At 40.9% G+C, this 19,895-nt stretch overlaps 1 protein-coding gene across 2 annotated transcripts in view; it reads right to left on the bottom strand.

The window, feature by feature from the left end:
- Positions 1-19,895, bottom strand: part of stk3 (serine/threonine kinase 3 (STE20 homolog, yeast)) — a 448,082-nt gene that overhangs the window by 61,365 nt on the left and 366,822 nt on the right. For both annotated transcript variants that reach the window (XM_060823879.1, XM_060823880.1), the window contains one exon: positions 3,757-3,932. In XM_060823879.1, the coding sequence (XP_060679862.1) occupies positions 3,757-3,932 (176 nt within the window). The remainder of the gene's footprint in view (positions 1-3,756; positions 3,933-19,895) is intronic.

The following is a 19,895-nucleotide window of genomic DNA, read 5'->3' as shown; positions in this document are numbered from 1 at the left end:
CAAGCTTTACATTTCAAGGTCAATTAGAGATGAGCAACAAATGCTGACCTTGCCACCAATATCCACATCCTATGAAAGAATAAGAATGAATCCAGAACTAATATGAAATAAACATAAATTAACCTGCAAACCATTATTGAGCACACCACTAACTGCACATTAAATAACAGCCACAACCATGACAGATCCCACAAACTTTCTGAGCAACCCACTCAAACATCAGTGATCCCAACAAATTTTTAAATGCTGGTCTTCCTCAAGTATATTTCAACACTCCTGTATTTGGAGAATTTTGGTTTTTAAAATTTCCTTCACAGCGATTCCAACTCAACCCAGCAGTCTACTTACTACTTCTTCCTGCGATCAGTTATCAGGTGACCAGACTCCAGCTCCGAATGCCACACTGACAGCTTTCTGCCCAGCTGCTCAATCTTATTTCCCCAAAACTAAGCCCACAATATTTGGATATGGTTTCAGCTTCCTAGCTGTGGTGCTGCCAAAAGCTGTCATGTTGGATATCTGTTCACCACATACAACAGTCCTGTGGTCATGTTTTTCTGCTCTAGACCAGATAACATGAGTAAGCTTTTAGCACCAACTTGCTTTGTCCTAGCATTGGATTTTCATGCTATCTTCTTGAGCGTGTTAGGTTCTCCTTCTGCAAATTTGCATTTATATAGAGCCCTGGCATTCTGTGGATAATCTTTAGCCTCTGCTCCAAAATGACAGCGCCACAATCCAAAAAAAAAAGATGGCCTCATAATATTGAACTGAGGCTTATCTGCTGTTTCAGGTGAATTCAATGTTAGCAATTAAAAGTGAAAGGGACAATATCTATTCCAATTCAAGAATACTTCAACTGTAAAATGATGTGGCCATGAAAGGTGTACAGTATATAATGCAAGTATTCTTTCACATAGCTTAACTCATTATAGGAAAAAGCATATGAGTGCAGAGTGCCTGTGCTATGACTGAATTCTCAGGAACACATTAGTACATTACAAATATCTTTGAGGAAATTGTCCGACAAGCATGTCAAATCCCGATATTTAAACTAAGGAATGAGATGGCAGTATATTTTCTCCTTTGTGCTTTTTCCCTTGTGCCGACTCATAATCTCAGCCTCAGTGCAGATCCGGCGTGGCAATCTCTCTACCTGGCATGGCAATCTTTTGGCATAGCATGATGGCCTCTTGGCCCATTGTGGCTGTCTCCTAGCTCAGTATAGCAGTCTCCCAGCATGGCTCGTCAGCCGCTTGATCCAGTGTGGCAACCTCTCAGCGGCTTGGTGCAATGGTCTCTCATCGGCCTGGCATGACAGTCCCTTTACAGCTTGGCATGATGGTCTTTTGACATGGTATGGCCTCAGCATGGCCATCTGACCTAGAGATGAGCTCAGAGTGTTCTGCAGTCAAGGCCTGGCATTGATTAAAGTCTAGGTGCTGGCGTGGACATTTGGCTAACAATTAACTATTAGGCAGGATGGACATTATGCTTTCATTTCTTTATATATTTGTTCATGGCTGACACTGGACAGGCCAACATTTACTGTCCAGCTAAATTGCCCTGAAGAAGGTGGTGGTGAACTGACTTCAACTATTGTAACTCTTGTGGTGTGAGGACACCCACAGTGTTGTTAAGAAGGGTGCTTCATGATTTTGACCAGATGTAGGTCCAAAATCGAGGATGGTGTGCGACTTTGAGGGAAACTTGCTAGCTATCTGCACTTGACCTTCAGGGTGGTAGAGGTCATAGGTTTCAAAAGGTGCTGTTGGAGAAACCTAGGCGAGTTACCATCTGCAGTGCATCTTGGGAGAAGGTGCTCACTGCAGTTACTGTGCATTGGTGGTGAAGTGAGTGAATATTGGAAATAGTGACTAGGGTGCCTATCAAATGGGCTTCTTTGTTCTGAATGGTGTTGAGCTTCTTCAGTACAGTTGGAGTTGCAATCATCCAGGCAAGTATTCCATCACACTCCTGAATTGTAGATGATGAATAGGCTTCAAGAAGTCAGAAGGTGAGTTACATCCTATGGGATTCCTAGCATCTATCCTGCTCCTGTAGCCCACAATACTTGTGGCTAGTCCTGTTCAGTTTCTGAATGGTAATGCCCAGGATGTCAATAGTGGGGAATTCAGTGATGGCAATGCCATTGAATGTCAAGGCGACAGCAATCAGATTCTTTTTAGTTGAAGATGGTCATTGCCTGACACTTGTGTGGTATGGATGTTACTTGCCATATATCAGCCCAAGCCTGGATATTGTCCAAGTTTTGCTGCATGTAGACACAGACCGTTTTGGTATCTTAGGAGTCACTGATGGATCTGAACATTGTTCAGTTATTGTGAACTTTCCCACTTCTGACCATATGATTTAGGAAATGTCACTGCTTAAGTTGTGAAAGATAGTTGAGTCTACAAAAGTACTCTGAATAACTCCTGCATTGATGACCTGGAGCTGAGATGACTGATCTCCAACAACCATAAATATCTTTCTTTGCACGACTTTAAACAGTGAAGAGTTTTCCCCTGAAATCCCAATGACTCCAGTTTTGCTAAGGCTCCTTAATTTCAAACTCGGTTAAATAAGACCTTGATGTTAAGCATGTTCACTCTCACCATCCTTCTGAAATTTAACTCTTTTGAGCATGTTTGGTACAAGGCTGTAATGAAACCAGGAGTTGGGTGGCCCTGGCAGAACCTAAACTGAGCCTCAATGAGCAGGTCACAGGTTATTGTTAGTTGATAGCACAGAAGATATGTTCCATCACTTTACTGAGAGTGGACCGATAGGCTGGTACTTGGCCGTGTAGGACCTGTCCTGCTTTTTGAGCACAGGGCATACCTGCAGGAGTTTTCAACATTGTCAGGTAGCTGCTAGTGTTGTAGCTATCGCAGAACAGCTTGGCTAGGGGTCCAAGAAGTTCTGGAGCACAAATCTTCAGTGCTATTGATGGACCTATAGCCTTTGCAGTATTCAATGCCCCTAACCATTTTTAATATCAAATAGAATGAACTGAATGTTGAAGATAGGCATCTAGGATGCTGGGGACCTCTGCTGCAGGTCTGGATACACTGTCCAATCAGTACTTGTAGCTTCAGATTGTTATGAATACTTTTGCCTTACCTTTCACACTGCTAAGTTTATTGCTAAGCAGAAGTGTTTTTAGCACTGTTGATGACCTCTTACATCACTTTAGTGATCATCAAGAGCAGACTTTCATGGCAGTAATTGGCTGGGTTAGATTTGTCCTGTTTAAGGTCAAAGTTGAGCAATTTTCCGCATTGTCTGGTAGATATCACTTGCAATTATGTCTTGTAAATGGTGGACAAGTTTTGATGGTGTCAGAAGGAAAGATGCTCAATGCCAATCTCTAACTTGCTCTCATAGATAGTGATTAAATAGTTGGTGCAGATCACTGGCAACCCCAATATGCTAATAACAGGGGAGTAAATGATGGTAATACGATTGAATGGCAGAGGGAGATGGTCATTTCCTGGACACGCTTGTCACATACTGCTTAGATGCTGCCAGGCCTGCTGAGAATTGCCAGCAATTTCCATTTCAATTCATTCTTTTCAACGTTTGTAGCCCATCACTCTTGCATAAGTGATATAGACCTCACAGTGGTATTTGCTCTTTCAGACTTGCATCACATCAAAAAAACTTTTTATGATGAATATTAATCATTAGCACTACACATTGTCTGTTCAGAAGATTATACCTCCAATTATTCCACTTTAACTCTCTACTTACAAAGTTAAAGTCTCCATCTTGCGGTACCTTCCAATTATCAGGGAAAGGATTTTTTAATTTGTGGAAAGATTCTTGCAGACTCTGATTACAGTTTCCCAGGGATTTAGTACTTTTTTCCTGTTTGTCAAAATAATCCATGAACGCTGGTCTTTGGTGTTGTTCTGCAGAATCATTCCCTGCAAGAGAAAGAAGTACCATGTTAGTCAACAATATTCAAAGTTCCACTTTATGCTGTTCATGAAACTTTTTCCAGATTCTGCAATGTAACCAAATGAAAACATTTTCTTTCCAAAAGTAGAGATATAGAAATGGATAAATGTTGTTGAATAAAACTTTAACATTTGGGATCAAAGAACAGTAAATAGTGACTAGATTTAAAATGTAACAAATCTTCTGTGAAACATTTCAGGAGAAGTCACAAAAAGCATCACATATAGGCAATTATATTCTTTCCTTTCTCATATTCAATTTTATTTTACAAAAATTAAAAGAAGTCGTCAAACTTGTACTGCACTTAACTACTGTGAAGACCTTTTTTTCATAAGCAAATTCATCTACAATTTTTAAATTATTATTCTGAAGGTTTTTTTTAAGGACAGGAAACAAGTTAGAAAGCAAAATATTGCCTTCATTTGGGGGACACAGTGATATAGTAATAATATCACTGGACTAGTAAGTCATGAACCACAGAAGAATGTTCAGGGGACATAGATTTGAATCCACCATGGCAGATGGTGAAATAGGAATTACATAAAAATTTGGAATAAGAAACTAGCCAATGGCAACTATGTAACAACGGTCAATTGTTGTAAAAATCCATCTGGTTCACTAATGCTATTTAGGGAAGGCAATCTGCCATCCTTATCTACTCTGGCCTACATGTGACTCTAGATCCACATCAATTTGGTTGACTCTTAATTGTTCTACAGGCAATTAGTGAGGGACAATAACTGTTGGTCCAGCCAGTGATACCCATGTGAACAAACAATATCCTTTTAACAAGACATAAATGATTCAGTAAAATCATAGTAATACAATGGACCATTTTTTCTTTTTAAACGAGTCACTATTAAGAAAATGAATAACGTTTCTCTCAGTTGGAAAATTCATTTCCTAAAATGAGGCTCCCTTTTAGCAATGTCTCATTCATTTTGGAATTACATTTTCTTAGATGAGTTATAAACAGAAAATTTTGGTCAACACTCAGATCCACTGAAACTGGTGAAAGCAAGAAGAAAATATTTTTGTTAAAGTCTGACTATGCAAAGTATAAAATAGAACTGAGGACCAGAACAGCAGTAAAGTGAAATAGAACATAGAACAGAACAGTACAGCACTGTACAGGCTCTTTAGCCCAACCTTTTATCCTACTCCAAGATCAGACTAACCTACATACCCTTCATTTTACTGATATTCCATGTGCCTATCCAAGAGTCACTTAAACGTCCTTATGTATCTGACTCTACTACCACTGCTGGCAGTGCATTCCACACACCTACCACGCTGCGTAAAAAACCTACCTTTGACATCTCCCCTAAATCTTCCAATCACCTTAAAATTACGATCCTTTATGATAGACATTTCCAACCTGTGGAAAAGTCTCTGGCTATCCACTCTATGCCTCTCATCATCTTCTACACCTCTAACGAGTTACCTCTCATCCTTCTTCTAATGAGAAAAGTCCTAGCTCCCTCAAACTTTCTTCATAAGGCATGCCCTTCTGTCCAGGCAACATCCTGGTAGATCTCCTCTGCACCCTCTCAAGCTTCCACATCCTTCCTATAATGAGGTGACCAGAACTGAACTCAATATTCCAAGAGAGGACTAACTAGGGCTCGAGAGAGCTGCAGCATAACCTAGCAGCTCTTAAACTCAATCCCCCTAATGAAAGGCAAACACACACATCTTCTTAATAACCCTATTAATGTGGGTGGCAATTTTGATAGATCTGTGGACATGGATGCCAAGATCCCTCTCCTCCTCCATATTGTCAAGACTCCTGCCTTTAACCCTGTAATCTGCATTCAAAATCACTTCACAGGTTGAACTCCATCTGCCACTTCTCAGCCAAGCTTTGCATCCCGTCAATGTTCCGTTGCAACCTTAAACAGCCCTCCACGCTATCCACAACTCCACTAACCTTCACGTCATCATCAAACTTATTAATGTACCCTTCCTCATCCAAGTCATTTATAAAAATCACGAAGAGCAGAATCCCAGAACAGATCCCTGTGAAACATCACTGGTCACTGAGGCCCAAGCTGAATATTTTCCATCTACTACCAACTCGGTCTTCTATGGGCCATCCAATTCTGTATCCAGATAGCCAAATTTCCCTGTATCCCATGCATACTTACTTTCCGAATGAGACTACCATTGGAAACTTTACCAAATGCCTTGCTAAAATCCATATATAGAGGAATCTCGATTATCCAAATGACATGGGCGGGGAATATTTTGTTTAGATAATCAAATGCCAGATAATTAAGGTTCCTCTGTACACCACATCCACTGCTCTACCTTCAACAATGTGTTTTGTCACATCCTCAAAGAATTCAATAAGGCTTGTGAGGCATGACCTGCCCCTCACAAAGCCATGCTGACTATCTCTAATCAAACTATGCCTTTCCAAATAATCTTAAATTCTGTTTCTCTGAATCCTCTCCAATAATTTGCCGACAACCAACACAAGACTGACTAGTCTGTAATTCCCAGAGTTATCCCTATTCCCTTTCTTGAACATTTGCCACCCTCCAATCATCTGGTACTACTCCAGTGGACAGTGTGGATGCAAAGATCATCGCCAAAGGCGCACCAATCTCTTCCCTTTCATCACAGAATTCATAGAATCCCTACAGCGTGGAAACAGTCACTTGACGCAACAGGCCAATACTGACCCTCCTTACAGCAACCCACCCTGATCCATTCCCCTACCCTATTATTCTACATTTACCCCTGACTAACGCACCAAACCTATGCATCCCTGAATACTATGGACAATTTTGCATGGCCAATTCACCTAACCTGCTTCCCGAAGTAACCTGGGGTATATCCCATCTGGCCCAGGAGACATATCTATCTTCATGTTTTTGAAAATTCCCACCTCATCCTCCTTCTTAACATTAACCTGTTTGAGAATAATCAGCCTGTTTCACACTGCCCACATAAATGACAAGGTGCCTCTCAGCAGTGAATACTGAAGCAAAGTATTCATTAAGGACCTCCCCATCTCCTCCAACTCCAGGCACAACTTCCCTGCACTATCCCTATTTGGCCCTACCCTCACTCTGGCTGTCTTCTTGTTCCTGACAGAAATATAGAACACATTGGGGTTTTCCTTAATCCTACATGCCAAGGCTTTTTTGTGCCCCCTTCTAGCTCTCCCAAGTCCATTCTTCTGTTCCTTCCTGGCTACCTTGTAAACCCTCAAGAGCCCGGTCCTTGGTTCCTCAACTAGCTTCCTTCTTCCTCTTGACTCGGTGTTCCACATCTTTTGTCATCCAAGATTCCTTCACTCTACAAACCTATCTAGCTCTATCAGCAAGTGCTCCCTAAACAACCTCCACATTTCTGTTGTGCATTTCGCTGAGAATATATGTTCCCATTTTATGCTCCACAGTTCCTGCCTAATAGCATTGCAAATCCCCTTCCTCCAATTAAATACTATCCCATACCTCTTCTCCTATCCCTCTCCATAAGTATAGTAAAGGTCAGGGAGTTATGATCACTATCACCGAAATGCTCTCCCACCAAGAGATCTGACAGCTAACCTGGTTTGTTGACAAGCAACAATACGGCTCCCCTCTAGTTGAACTATCTACATATTGAATCAAGAATATATCCTGGACACAGCTGTCAAAATCTGCTCCATCCAAACTATTTGCATTGAGGAGGTTCCAATCAATATTAGGGAAGTTGTCATGGGTGATTTCAACAACCCAACTCAAAATCTGCTCCACCACGTCTCTGTTGCTACTGGGGGGTCTACAGAAAACTCCCAATAAAGTGACTGCTCCTTATTGGTTTCTGATGTCCACCCATACTGACTCTGTAGACAAAACCTCATTGATGACCTCCCTTTCTGCAGTTATGATACTATCCCTGATTAGCATTGTCACTCCCCAAACTCTTTTACTCCCTCCCTATTCCTTTTGATACATCTATACCCTTGAACATCCAACAACCATTCTTGCCTTTGTGATATCCAAGTCTCCATAACGGCCACAACATCGTAGTTCCAAGTACTGATCCATGCTCTAAGTTCATTACCCTTGTTCTTGACACTTCTTGTGTTAAAATAGACATACTTCAACCCATCACACTGACTGCAACTTTGCCTTATCAACTGTCTATCCTTCCTCACAGACACTCTGCACACTGTATCTGCCTGTTCACCAGCTACCCCATCCTTTGATCTGTAGCACTGATTCCCAACACCCTGCCAAACTAGTTTAATCCCTCCCGAAGAGTTCTAGCAAACCTCCTACCCAGTTCAGGTACAGCTCATCGTCCTTATACAGGTCCCAACTTCCCCAGAAGATCCCCAATGATCCACATATTTGAAGTCCTCCCTCCTGCATCAGCTCAGTTGCCATGTGTTCAGCTACACTCGCTATGTGTTCCTAGCCTCACTACTAGCAATCTGGTAACAATCCTGTGATTACTATTCTGCTCATCATGTCTTTTAGCTTCCAACCTAACTCCCTATATTCACTTTTAAGGTAGGCATCTTTTTTCCTAGCCATGTCATCGGTACCATATAAACCACAACCTCTGGCTGCTCTTCTGCCCCCTTAAGAATCGTGTAGACTTGAGCCAAAACATCCCCGACCCTGGCACCTGGAAGTCTTGCTTGTGACTACAAATCTCCTGTCTTATCCTCTAACCATTGATTCTATCACTATCCTATTCTCTCACTATCCTATTCTCTCACCAGCCCCTCCCCACCCTCTTTCTGAGCAACAGAGCCAGGTTCAGGGCCAAAGACCTAGCTGCTATGGCTTTCCCCAGTAGGTCATTTCTCCCCACCCCCCCAAAAAAGTATCCAAAGTGGTATACTTATTATTGAGGGGAACAGCTAATTGGGATCCCTACACTGTCTGCATATTCATTTTTCCTCTCCTGATGGTCATGTTGCTGACAATATTATTTCAAATTCTTCGGTAAAAACAATGATAAGTATTTATGCACAATGTAGCATTTCTGAGATGCAAAATCTGCAGAGAGATATAGAGGTATCTCTGATTCTCTGGTAAAGAAATTTTAATGTCTGCTTGGTGTTATTTTCTACTTTGCCCTCAACACAGGGTAAAACTGATGTCCTGAGCCCATGGATTCACACTGCATTAAGAGCAATTACCTAGGAGTGATCTTCCTTTAATTGCCTGTTTGGTTCCCAGAGGACAGCAAGTAGGCTATATGAGCTGGAGAGTGAATAGGACGCTTTTCAACTTGGTGAAAGCTGTAGTCTGCCTGGGAAAGACAGACACCCTCAGCATCTCAACTTTGACAGTCCAACTCAGCAACTTTAAAGAATTAGAAACAAACAAATGCCTAGGGACAAGTTTAGTTTGGGAAATTTTATCAGTGTGGACGAGTTAGCCCAAAGGGTCTGTTTCCGTGTTGTATGACTGTATAACTCGGTAACTAATATTGGAGGAATATTCTGCATCACCTATTTACAATCAAGTAGATTTAAATATCAGTCCTCTGTTCAATGCCCAAGCTATTGGAAACTGTGTCAGCAAGGACAACAATTTCAGAGTGACTGCTTTTGGTCTGGATAAAAAGCATTTCTCTAACCCTTTTCTCACTGAATAATCTCAGGTAATACGTTAAAATTGCATGCAGCCCATGAACACAATGATCTTCTAAGCACAAAAATACATCATAACAAATATCTCTTTTTGATTCCCACACTACATAAATATCATACCTGAATATAGATGATTTGTATCCATTATCCCTTCATAATTTTTCTAAATTACACATCCAGCATAATAGCTTATTAGGCATAACATATGTGGAAGTAAACAGAGTTTCAATTTAAAGCGTATTAATGGCACCTCATAGTTACACAATCCACCAACAAAACAAACACGGACACCATCAAAGTCAGTAGAGGGAAGACACTTAAGATTGAAGTAGTCTTCTTTTATGGATAATCTACATGAAAATGTTAATTTGACATTGTTCTTAATAAGTATTGATGGGCATCCTGCGCATTACAATTTTAATTTTTTTTGACACATTGGTACAATGCAGTCAATAGCGTAAACTTTCTATTCACATTATTTTATTTTGATTTTTAATAAACTATAATTGAGCTTAGATTAACATTAATATCTATGCTGCGAATATGTTGCACACGTTTAGCTGAATAAAAAAATACACTGCACAAAAGGCAATTAAAAATCAACACCAAAATGAATTGCAAATTAAGAAGCTTAATAAAATTACCCTTGACAACATAAATCAACCAACATAATGCAAGCAAAAATAATTCATATTTTGCAAGTCAGCACAAGTAAATGTCTACATAATTAGATTAACTTATTTCTTGGAAATTTAGTTGATCGATTCAGAAATTGTCATTTTGGGATCTGGACAACATTAGCATGGCCTCATTTACTCCAAACCCATCTGGTCTGAGAAGGTAGTATTGAATTTTATTGTGACACTAATGCAGCCCTAGATTAATGGCATTCCCAGTGATTTAGGTATACAGTTATTTCAGGCACCTCAGTACTCAAACCAGATTTAAAATAGCTTTTGGGAGATAAAAAATCTTTTTAAGAATATTATATTTAATTGACTATTGTAGAAATGTAAATTTCATAAGCAATGAAATGTATCAGACAATGAACAGTTGGATTTTATTTGATTACTTACATGAAGGAAATAATTGTGAACTGCACAGATCGAGTGCAGAGATGAGGCTCATTGAATTGTTTAAGGGGGTCCCTGCTTGGACTCAATGGGCTGTGTATGTTCAACTATACCATAAATGATTTTATCATGCGTGAGATTTGTGAAAGGCATTTATGCCGTTTTACTTAAATAACTGAGCAGTATTTTGAATATTCTTATGCAAGTTAAGATGAAATGGTTCAAAAGAGATTATGGCAGTCTATTCGAATATATTCTGACTTGCAGCATGACTGGGAATGTGCATGAAGTACAAATAGGCATCTTTACATTTGGTTCACTGAATAGGGGCATAGAACAAGGAAGTGATGTTGAACGTGTACAAGACACTTGTTAGACCTCAGCTAGATTAATGTGTACCGTTAGTAGTGCCACATAACAAAAAAAAATTGCAAGAAAGGACCCACAAATGATAAACTTCAGCTATGAGGACAGATTGAAAAGTTTGGGGCAGTTGTCCTCAGAGAGAAGAATTGATAGAGGGTTTCAAAGTCATGATCAGCTGGAGAGAATAGATAGGGAGAAGCTGTTCCTGCTCGTAGAAAAAAAAGGGTTGAGAGGGCAGAGGTTTACAATGATGAGCTCATGAAGCAAAGGTGACGTGAGAAAGAAATTTTTTCACACAATGAGCAGTTAGGGTATGGAATACACTACCCAGAAAAGTGGTGGAGGCAAGTTCAACTGAGGCATTCAAAAGAGTATTGGGTAAATATCTGGTTAGAAATGGTGCTAAGGACTATGGGGAATAGGAAGAAGATTGGCAATAGGGAGCAATTGAAGCATGCAGGCATGATGAACCAAATGGGCTCCTTCTGCACTGTAACAATTCTGTGATTCTATATGCAGCTTGGGAAACATTACAATAACAGTCAAAAACATCAATACTAGATTTAAACCAAACAGATCTCTAGATGCATTATTTCCAATGCACTGCTCACTTTTAGTTCCTCTCATTGCTTATAAATTTATGGCAATGTTGTTTCATAATCTTGCCTTCCTGTGTATTTTTCTTGTTACATGCAGAAACCAAACAACTACACATAGAATTAGGTGACCAAGTATTGGGCACCAAACAATGAGGCCTTCTTGTTATCATATGGGTTAATGAGTGGGAAAGGCCAATTAAGTGGTGGGTGTGTCATTTACTGCCATTCAAAATATCAACTTGCTTTTATTGGTCCTGAGGCTACAAAACTGTGACCAATATGTAAATATTGGTCCGTTGGTATGTGGAAAAGTTAAAACTAGAGCAATGCAAATTTATAATGGCATATAACTTGCCTGCTTTACAGGTAGAAATTTTTTGATCGAAGTGTATATCGGATTAATCTGAAGGCACTGAGTCAGGTGTTGTTAGACTTCTTGTTCACTATCCTGTCCTGGATAGTCTGCAGTTTCTTCTGGTTAAACGTTGTTTAGCCCAAAGTCAACATCCTTGTCCCAAGTCACAAACTGTATATCTTTGTTATCAATTCCACTCACTTCCTTGAAGGTGTCTCAACATGAACGGACTGTTTGCACTCTCCTACATTCTAAGCATCAAAGCTCCTTTTAAAATTTCCATAGAATTAACAGTCAATACAAATGATCATGATCTTAGCAGTCACTACATGAATAAAAAATAAAACGAACAACTGTTAAATGATTGCATGGGATGGGAAGTTGCAAACATTTGCTTTAAAGTTTACTTGAATTTGTTGCCGTATACATGCCAACCATAAAAAAACCCAGCATTCTGCTTCATAAACACCATACATGTCTGAGCCTGCTTTAGCCCATTAGAAGGTTAACCTTCATGCTCGTAAACCTGAACTTATCCAAACTTTGTGGTCCTTTCCTATCCTTCACTGTCTAGTTTTACCAATCCTGATTACTGATCTGGAGTTACTTCCTAGTTCTAAAATGTTAATAATGAAACATACCTTGTATTTGGGGCTTTTCCCTCTCTTAACATGAAATTTTGTCTAAATAAACAACTTCCACAACTCTGCTAAACTTTCTGTTGCATTGAATCAATAAATTTGTTTTGTTTAGCTTTAATAAAATGACAAAGTACCTAATTAGTTGAGCACTCTTAACTGTAATCAGTAAGTCTGTCTGTAATAATTTCTTCTGAATATTTTTTATCAGGATGAGCAACATGATGAGAGATATGCATAAGTTGGACCAAGAGAAATCAAAAAAATTCTGAACATGATTATATAGGTACCAAATTATTAGGAAATAATTACCATTTTATTGTTTAATCTACTGCATACCTTTGATATCACTAAAAGAAAAAACAGTTGCTCTAAATTATATGTCTCCCCAAACAATGTTCTGGTTCATGTGAATACTAGATGTTTGTAATTCAATGTCAGAAATTTATTTTCATTACACATTTGTACCCATCTTGCCTAAAATGTCCACAGCAAAAAGAAAGCATCTCAGTACAGGTTCTCCTGCTAGAACATGCATTTCGTTAATGCAAGCTGGCAAGAACGCGATTAATGCATGGGGATGCTATTTTGAAAGCCCAAACTTTTAAAAGATGTGTTGGCTATAAAGGGATTGCATTACAAACGCTTTAAATGCTGCTTTTATTGTGAAACTTATGTTGTGAGGGGTCACACAAGAACACAACCACTGCATCATCAAAGAACTACCTATGCGGTTAGAAGAAATGTATTTAAAAAATCCAATATAGTACAGTATATTAAACAAGCCATATGGGGAGTGTGCTCTTTTATATCAATGTAGTTTGTGTTTGTTATTAAGTGTAGCTTGTCCTGTTCTGATCAAATAGTGTGCTTGGTTTATACCACAATTCCTTTCATGCTGATATCAGGCAAATTGTAAATCAGAAAGTAATGCCACTTCTGCTCGCTTGCTTTTTGCTGCTTGTTACAAAAGTTGAATGAAAATTCAAAATTCATGCATCATGTGGCAAGGAAATCTTTTCAGTGGAGAAACCTGCTATTCGCTGACAATGAAGCAGGTGTAAACAGCTTTAAAAGCACATGTTTTCCACAGCTGCTGAGTTTTCCCAGCAATTTCTACTTTTGTTTAAAAGTGCCTCTTGCATAAACAAGGAGGCTCTTTACATGGTCACAACTTTCTGGCCCAACTTCACTGTCATTAACATCAAGTTGAGAAGCACAAAAGGCAAATTGAGTGTTTATCAGAAATAAATTTCATTTTTATTTACAAATATCTGGATGTAGGTTTGCTCGCTGAACTGGAAGTTTCATTTCCAGATGTTTCATCACTCTACTAGGTAACATATTCAGTGGGCTTCAGGCCTGCTTTCTATTTATATGTTTGCGTTTCTTTGGGTTGGAGATGTCATTTCCTGTGGTGAAGTCACTTCCTGTTCTTTTTCTCAAGGGCTGGTAGATAGGGTCTAACTCGATGTGTTTGTTGATAGAGTTCTGGTTGGAATGCCATGCTTCTAGGAATTCTCATACGTGTCTTGGTTTGACATTCTAACCGGAGCTCTATCAACAAACATATCAAGTTAGACCATATCTACCACCCCCTGAGAAAAAGAACAGGAAGCAGGATTTATCAGCAGTGCTTTGCCTGAGGCCCACTGAAGATGTTAGCTAGTAGGGTGACGAAACATCTGGAAATTAACCTTCCAGTTCAGTGAGCAAGCCTATATCCAAAACCTCAACCTGAGCTACAAGTCTTCTCAAAATTTGCTAATTTACAAATATTTCACATTACAATGGTTTCACTTATTCATGCGTGTATCATGATTATTTATTGACAGTAATTTAGAGATCTAAATGTAAAAGCAAACTTCATGATAGACTTGCACTTATAGTTACAGGGTTGCAGGTTAATTACGGACTTTTTGTGTGAGAAAGTGTTTTGTGTTTACTTTCACTATCTAATGTTCATGCTAGTGTTGTACTCACCTTTTATGGCTGAATGTTATAGATCATATTCATCAGGGATAATTGAAGTTTTATGTGTGAACGCAAAACTCTAAGGACTCTGCCAAACAACACCCAGCGATTGACTCCATGTCAACAGTCCTGAAACTATCATTTAGGCCTCTCATTTTCTGATTTTGACTGACCTCACCAACCTCAACACACCCAAGATGCCAGTTTCTTTGCATTTCTCTCCTTCATTCATCTGGCCCAGCCTCTGTATTCTCTTAAATCACTCTGTTACAACTCCAAACCCCTCTCTCTCCTCACCACGAACTTGCCTTTGCCAGTCCTGAGCTCCATGCTAAATTCATCTGACCCATTTATTTTTGACTGTTACAGTCCCTAAAATGCAGTTTAGGGACAATCCCATAGATGAAACATTCCTCACAGAATAAATTTTCCAGATGACAATAAATCACTCTGATAATTAAAAGCGAAGGACATATTAATTTGGCAATATATATTTTGTATTGCACTAAAACTTCCATTGGGTGGCACTCTATCAGCAATGATTAAATACCACTTTTCAGTATTTGCACAGTTCACGTTTACCACTCTCAAACAGTACAATTATTTAAAGATATGAAAATCATTGGAATCCATATTGCTGGAAATATAAATTAGTCTGCACCAATATCAGAGGAATGCTGTATTTGTGCACAAATTCTTTTACTGGATTGGAGCAGTGAGAATTACAGGAGCACCTCCCAATTCCTGTTATTTTAACTCAGACATTAACTATTATTTTAATGCAAACATAATTAACTAACTTACATAAGTTATTGGAAATTCTAGGTATATGTACCAATCAACCTTCTTAGCTAAACAGAAACCATATTATGGTACAGCTATTACAAACTCTCCTTATTTTATGGCAGAACATAAACAAGTGTACAAATTGCACTTCTAGCGAGAGATAAATAATGGGTAAACTTCAAATAGGTTATAAGAAGCCACAATTGTTAAGGTTATTATTTGTTTCTGATTAAGGGCTTCCCCATTTAAGTTTAAATAAAACTGGTACCGTCTCAGAATTAGAAGTTTGGGGTTGTAACATTCCTTAAACAACTTCATAAACTCCTGGAAAGTTTTCGTGCCTGGCACCTCTGGAAAGCCCTTTATAACAAAGGATGATAACAGGTCCACAGCAGTCAGAAGGATGACTCATCACTTTTCATCTGCCCCAATGTCATTTGTGTGGGAAAATATATTGCGTTCTTTTCAAATATTGAGCCCAGTCTTCGCAGCAGTATCAAATGAGTTAAGCTTCCCAAATAAAGGCATGATACCAGAAAAGCCTATCCCAACTCCAAGATAACTGTTAGATAACTGTGTTCTTCAGACACACGCTGTCTTCTCTCGTTGCCACTGAAATAACAGCACAGAGGCTGGTTTTCTGTCATCAAGTCACCTTTTATTTACTTGTACACAGTACACTGGCTGTGGCCAGCCAGCTCGAAGTCAGTTGCCTGAATTGAGGAGATTCTAACTTCTTGGTGATATTTTTTTCGTCTTCTGTCACCACTGAAATAACTGCACAGAGGCCAGTATTCCATCACAAAGTCACCCTTTACTTACTAATGCACAGAACAGTCTGCGGCCAGCCAGCTTGGAGTAATCTCCTCAGTTGTTGACTTCTAAATCCCCTGCTTATATCTTTTTTTTAAAGTCGGCTCAGGCAGCAGCAGTAGTAGTAGTAATGGTGGTGATGGTGGTCAGGTACAGCTGAACACAGTCCAGAGTCATAGAGTTATAGAGATGTACAGCATGGAAACAGACCCTTCGGTCCAACCCGTCCATGCCGACCAGATATCCCAACCCAATCTAGTCCCATCTGCCAGCGCCTGGCCCATATCCCTCCAAACCTTTCCTATTCATATACCCATTCAAATGCCTCTTAAATGTTGCAATTGTACTAGCCTCCACCACATCCTCTGGCAGCTCATTCCATACATGTACCACCCTCTGTGTGAAAAAGTTGCCCCTTAGGTCTCTTTTATATCTTTCCCCTCACCTAAACCTATGCCTTCTAGTTCTGGACTCCACGACCCCAGGGAAAAGACTTTGATTATTTATCCTATCCATGCCCCTCATAATTTTGTAAACCTCTCAGGTGACCCCTCAGCCTCCGACGCTCCAGGGAAAACAGCCCCAGTCTGTTCAGCCTCTCCCTATAGTGCAGATCCTCCAACTCTGGCAACATCCGTGTAAATCTTTTCTGAACCTTTTCAAGTTTCACAACATCTTTCCGATAGGAAGGAGACTAGAATTGCACGCATTATTCCAACAGTGGCCTAACCAATGTCCTGTACAGCCACAACGTGACCTCCCAACACCTGTACTCAATACTCTGACCAATAAAGGAAAGCATACCAAATGCCGCCTTCACTATCCTATCTACCTGCGACTCCACTTTCAAGGAGCTATGAACCTGCACTTCAAGGTCTCTTTGTTCAGCAACACTCCCTAAGATCTTACCATTAAAGTGCTAAGATTTGCTTTCCCAAAATGCAGCACGTCGCATTTATCTGAATTTAACTCCATCTGCTACTTCTTAGCCCATTGGCGCATTTGGTCCAGATCCTGTTGTAATCTGAGGTAAGGCAATGTCTCCAGTCGAGAGAATATTTGCCTGCTGTACACTGGCTCTAGCCAGTCAGCTCGGAGTCAGTCGCCTGAACTGTGGAGATTCTACCTCCTGGTTTTTAAAAATTTTATTAAACAGTACAATATACAGTTGACAATAAATGGAAAACAGCAGTTCACAAGAAAAATTACTACATACAGGGGAAGGGGCAGAAAAGCCAAACCCCAAACCTGTTCTACCAGTTTTCAGCGAAATGAGGTCACACCTCAAATCCCACTTTCAGTTAAAGGTAACACTAACAAACACAGACAAGACAGTGCAATAAAGTAAGAAACAGCACAAAAAACAGACCCAATACATCTATAAAAAGAGACACCTGACACCAATCCACACACCACAGACTGATCAGACCGTTCTTGGCTGGCCTTCCTGCAGGATAGTCATTAGCCTTCCAGTCTCTGGCCATTCTGCATACTGACTGACCCTCCCCAGGCCCGTTTTCCTCAGGACAGGTCGTCGATCACCCAGCTCCCAGTCGCCCTGCGTACTGACCGGATTAACCCGGGTCACTATCCGACAAGCTGGTTGTTGGCCTTCTAGTTTCCGGCTGCCCTGTGTACTGATTGACCCTCCCCAGTCCACTTTTCTTTGGGACGGGCGTTGGTCACTGGCTCCCAGACACCCTGCGTACTAACCAAACCACCCCCGGTCTGCTTTCTACAGTCAGGCTGTCGGCCTTCCAGCACCTGGCCACCCTGTGTACTGACTTACTCTTTCCCCTGGCCAGTGCTCTTACAGACCAGCCATTGGCTGTGTGACTCCCAGTCTCTGTGCGTACTGACCAGTCCTCCCCCAGTCAGCATCCCTAGGGGCTGCTGTCAGCTGCCTGGCCTCAGCCTCCCCGCGTACTTACCGGCCTGCCCTATATTGGTTTTCCTGCGAGGACGCCAAGAGCTGCCTGGCCCTGCCGGCCACATATACTGACAGGCTCCTCCCCGCCCGCTTTCCTCCAGGCTGGTCATCGACCCTCCGACCCCCAGCCAGGCCCCTCCCCGACCAGCTTTCCTATGGGCATGCTTTCAGCTGCCTAGCCCCCAACCACCTTGCGTACTAACAGACACTGCCCAGCTCACTTTTCCCCCAGGCCAGCCATTGACCCTCCAGCTCCCAGTTACCCCACATACTGACTCGCCCACTCTGACCCGCACTCAAACATAATTAAGTACAAAACCCATATACATCAACAAAAATCACAAAATCCCCACAATACAGTTTCCAGTACCAAGGCAGAGTCCAAACCTGAAGATACATAGAACATAGAACATAGAACATAGAAAGATACAGCGCAGTACAGGCCCTTCGGCCCTCGATGTTGCGCCGACCGAATCCTACCTAACCTACACTAGCCCAATAACTTCCAAATGCCTATCCAATGCCCGCTTAAATGACCATAAAGAAGGAGAGTTCACCACTGATACGGGCAGGGCATTCCATGAACTCACAACCCGCTGTGTAAAGAATCTACCCCTAACATCTGTCCTATACCTACCACCCCTTAATTTAAAGCTGTGTCCCCTAGTAACACCTGACTCCATTAGCGGTAAAAGGTTCTCAGTGTCGACCCTATCTAAACCCCTAATCATCTTATACACCTCTATCAAATCTCCCCTAAACCTTCTCTTCTCCAATGAGAACAGCCCCAAGTGCCTCAGCCTTTCCTCATAAGATTTTCCTACCATTCCAGGCAACATCCTGGTAAACCTCCTCTGCACTCGTTCCAATGCCTCCACATCCTTCCTATAGTATGGCGACCAAAACTGCACACAATACTCCAGATGAGGCCGCACCAGAGTCTTATACAGTTGCAACATGACCTCAGGACTCCGGAACTCAATTCCTCTACCAATAAAGCCCAGTACACCATATGCCTTCCTCACAGCACTATTTACCTGGGTGGCAACTTTCAGAGATCTGTGTACATGGACACCAAGATCCCTCTGCTCATCCACACTACCAAGTAGCCTACCATTAGCCCAGTAATCCATCTTCTTGTTACTCCTACCAAAGTGAATGACTTCACACTTAGCTACATTGAATTCCATTTGCCACATTTCTGCCCAGCTCTGCAACTTATCTATATCCCGCTGTAACCTACCACTTCCTTCCTCACTATCCACAACTCCACCGACTTTTGTGTCATCCGCAAACTTGCTTACCCAGCTTTCAAGCCCTTCCTCTAGATCATTTATAAAGATAACAAAAAGCAATGGTCCCAAAACAGATCCTTGTGGTACACCGCTAGTAACTGCACTCCAAGATGAACATAGTCCATCAACTACTACCCTCTGTCTCCTTCCAGCCAGCCAATTCCTAATCCAAACCTCTAATGTATCCTCAATGCCATACCTCCGTAGTTTTAGCATTAGCCTACCATGGGGAACCTTATCGAACGCCTTACTAAAATCCATATACACAACATCTACTGCTTTACCCTCGTCCACTTCCTTAGTCACCTTCTCAAAGAACTCAATAAGGTTTGTGAGGCACGACCTGCCCTTCACAAAACCATGCTGGCTATCCTTGATCACGTTATTCCTATCCAGATGTTCATAAATCTTATCCCTTACCATTCTCTCTAAGACTTTGCCCACCACTGAAGTCAGACTCACTGGCCTATAGTTACTAGGGCTATCCCTACTCCC

This window comes from Hemiscyllium ocellatum, chromosome 4 (genome assembly GCF_020745735.1).
Source record: "Hemiscyllium ocellatum isolate sHemOce1 chromosome 4, sHemOce1.pat.X.cur, whole genome shotgun sequence".
NCBI classification, from domain to species: Eukaryota; Metazoa; Chordata; class Chondrichthyes; order Orectolobiformes; family Hemiscylliidae; genus Hemiscyllium; species Hemiscyllium ocellatum.
Note: the sequence above shows the minus strand (reverse complement) of the source record. Positions and strands in the feature narration are given on the sequence as shown.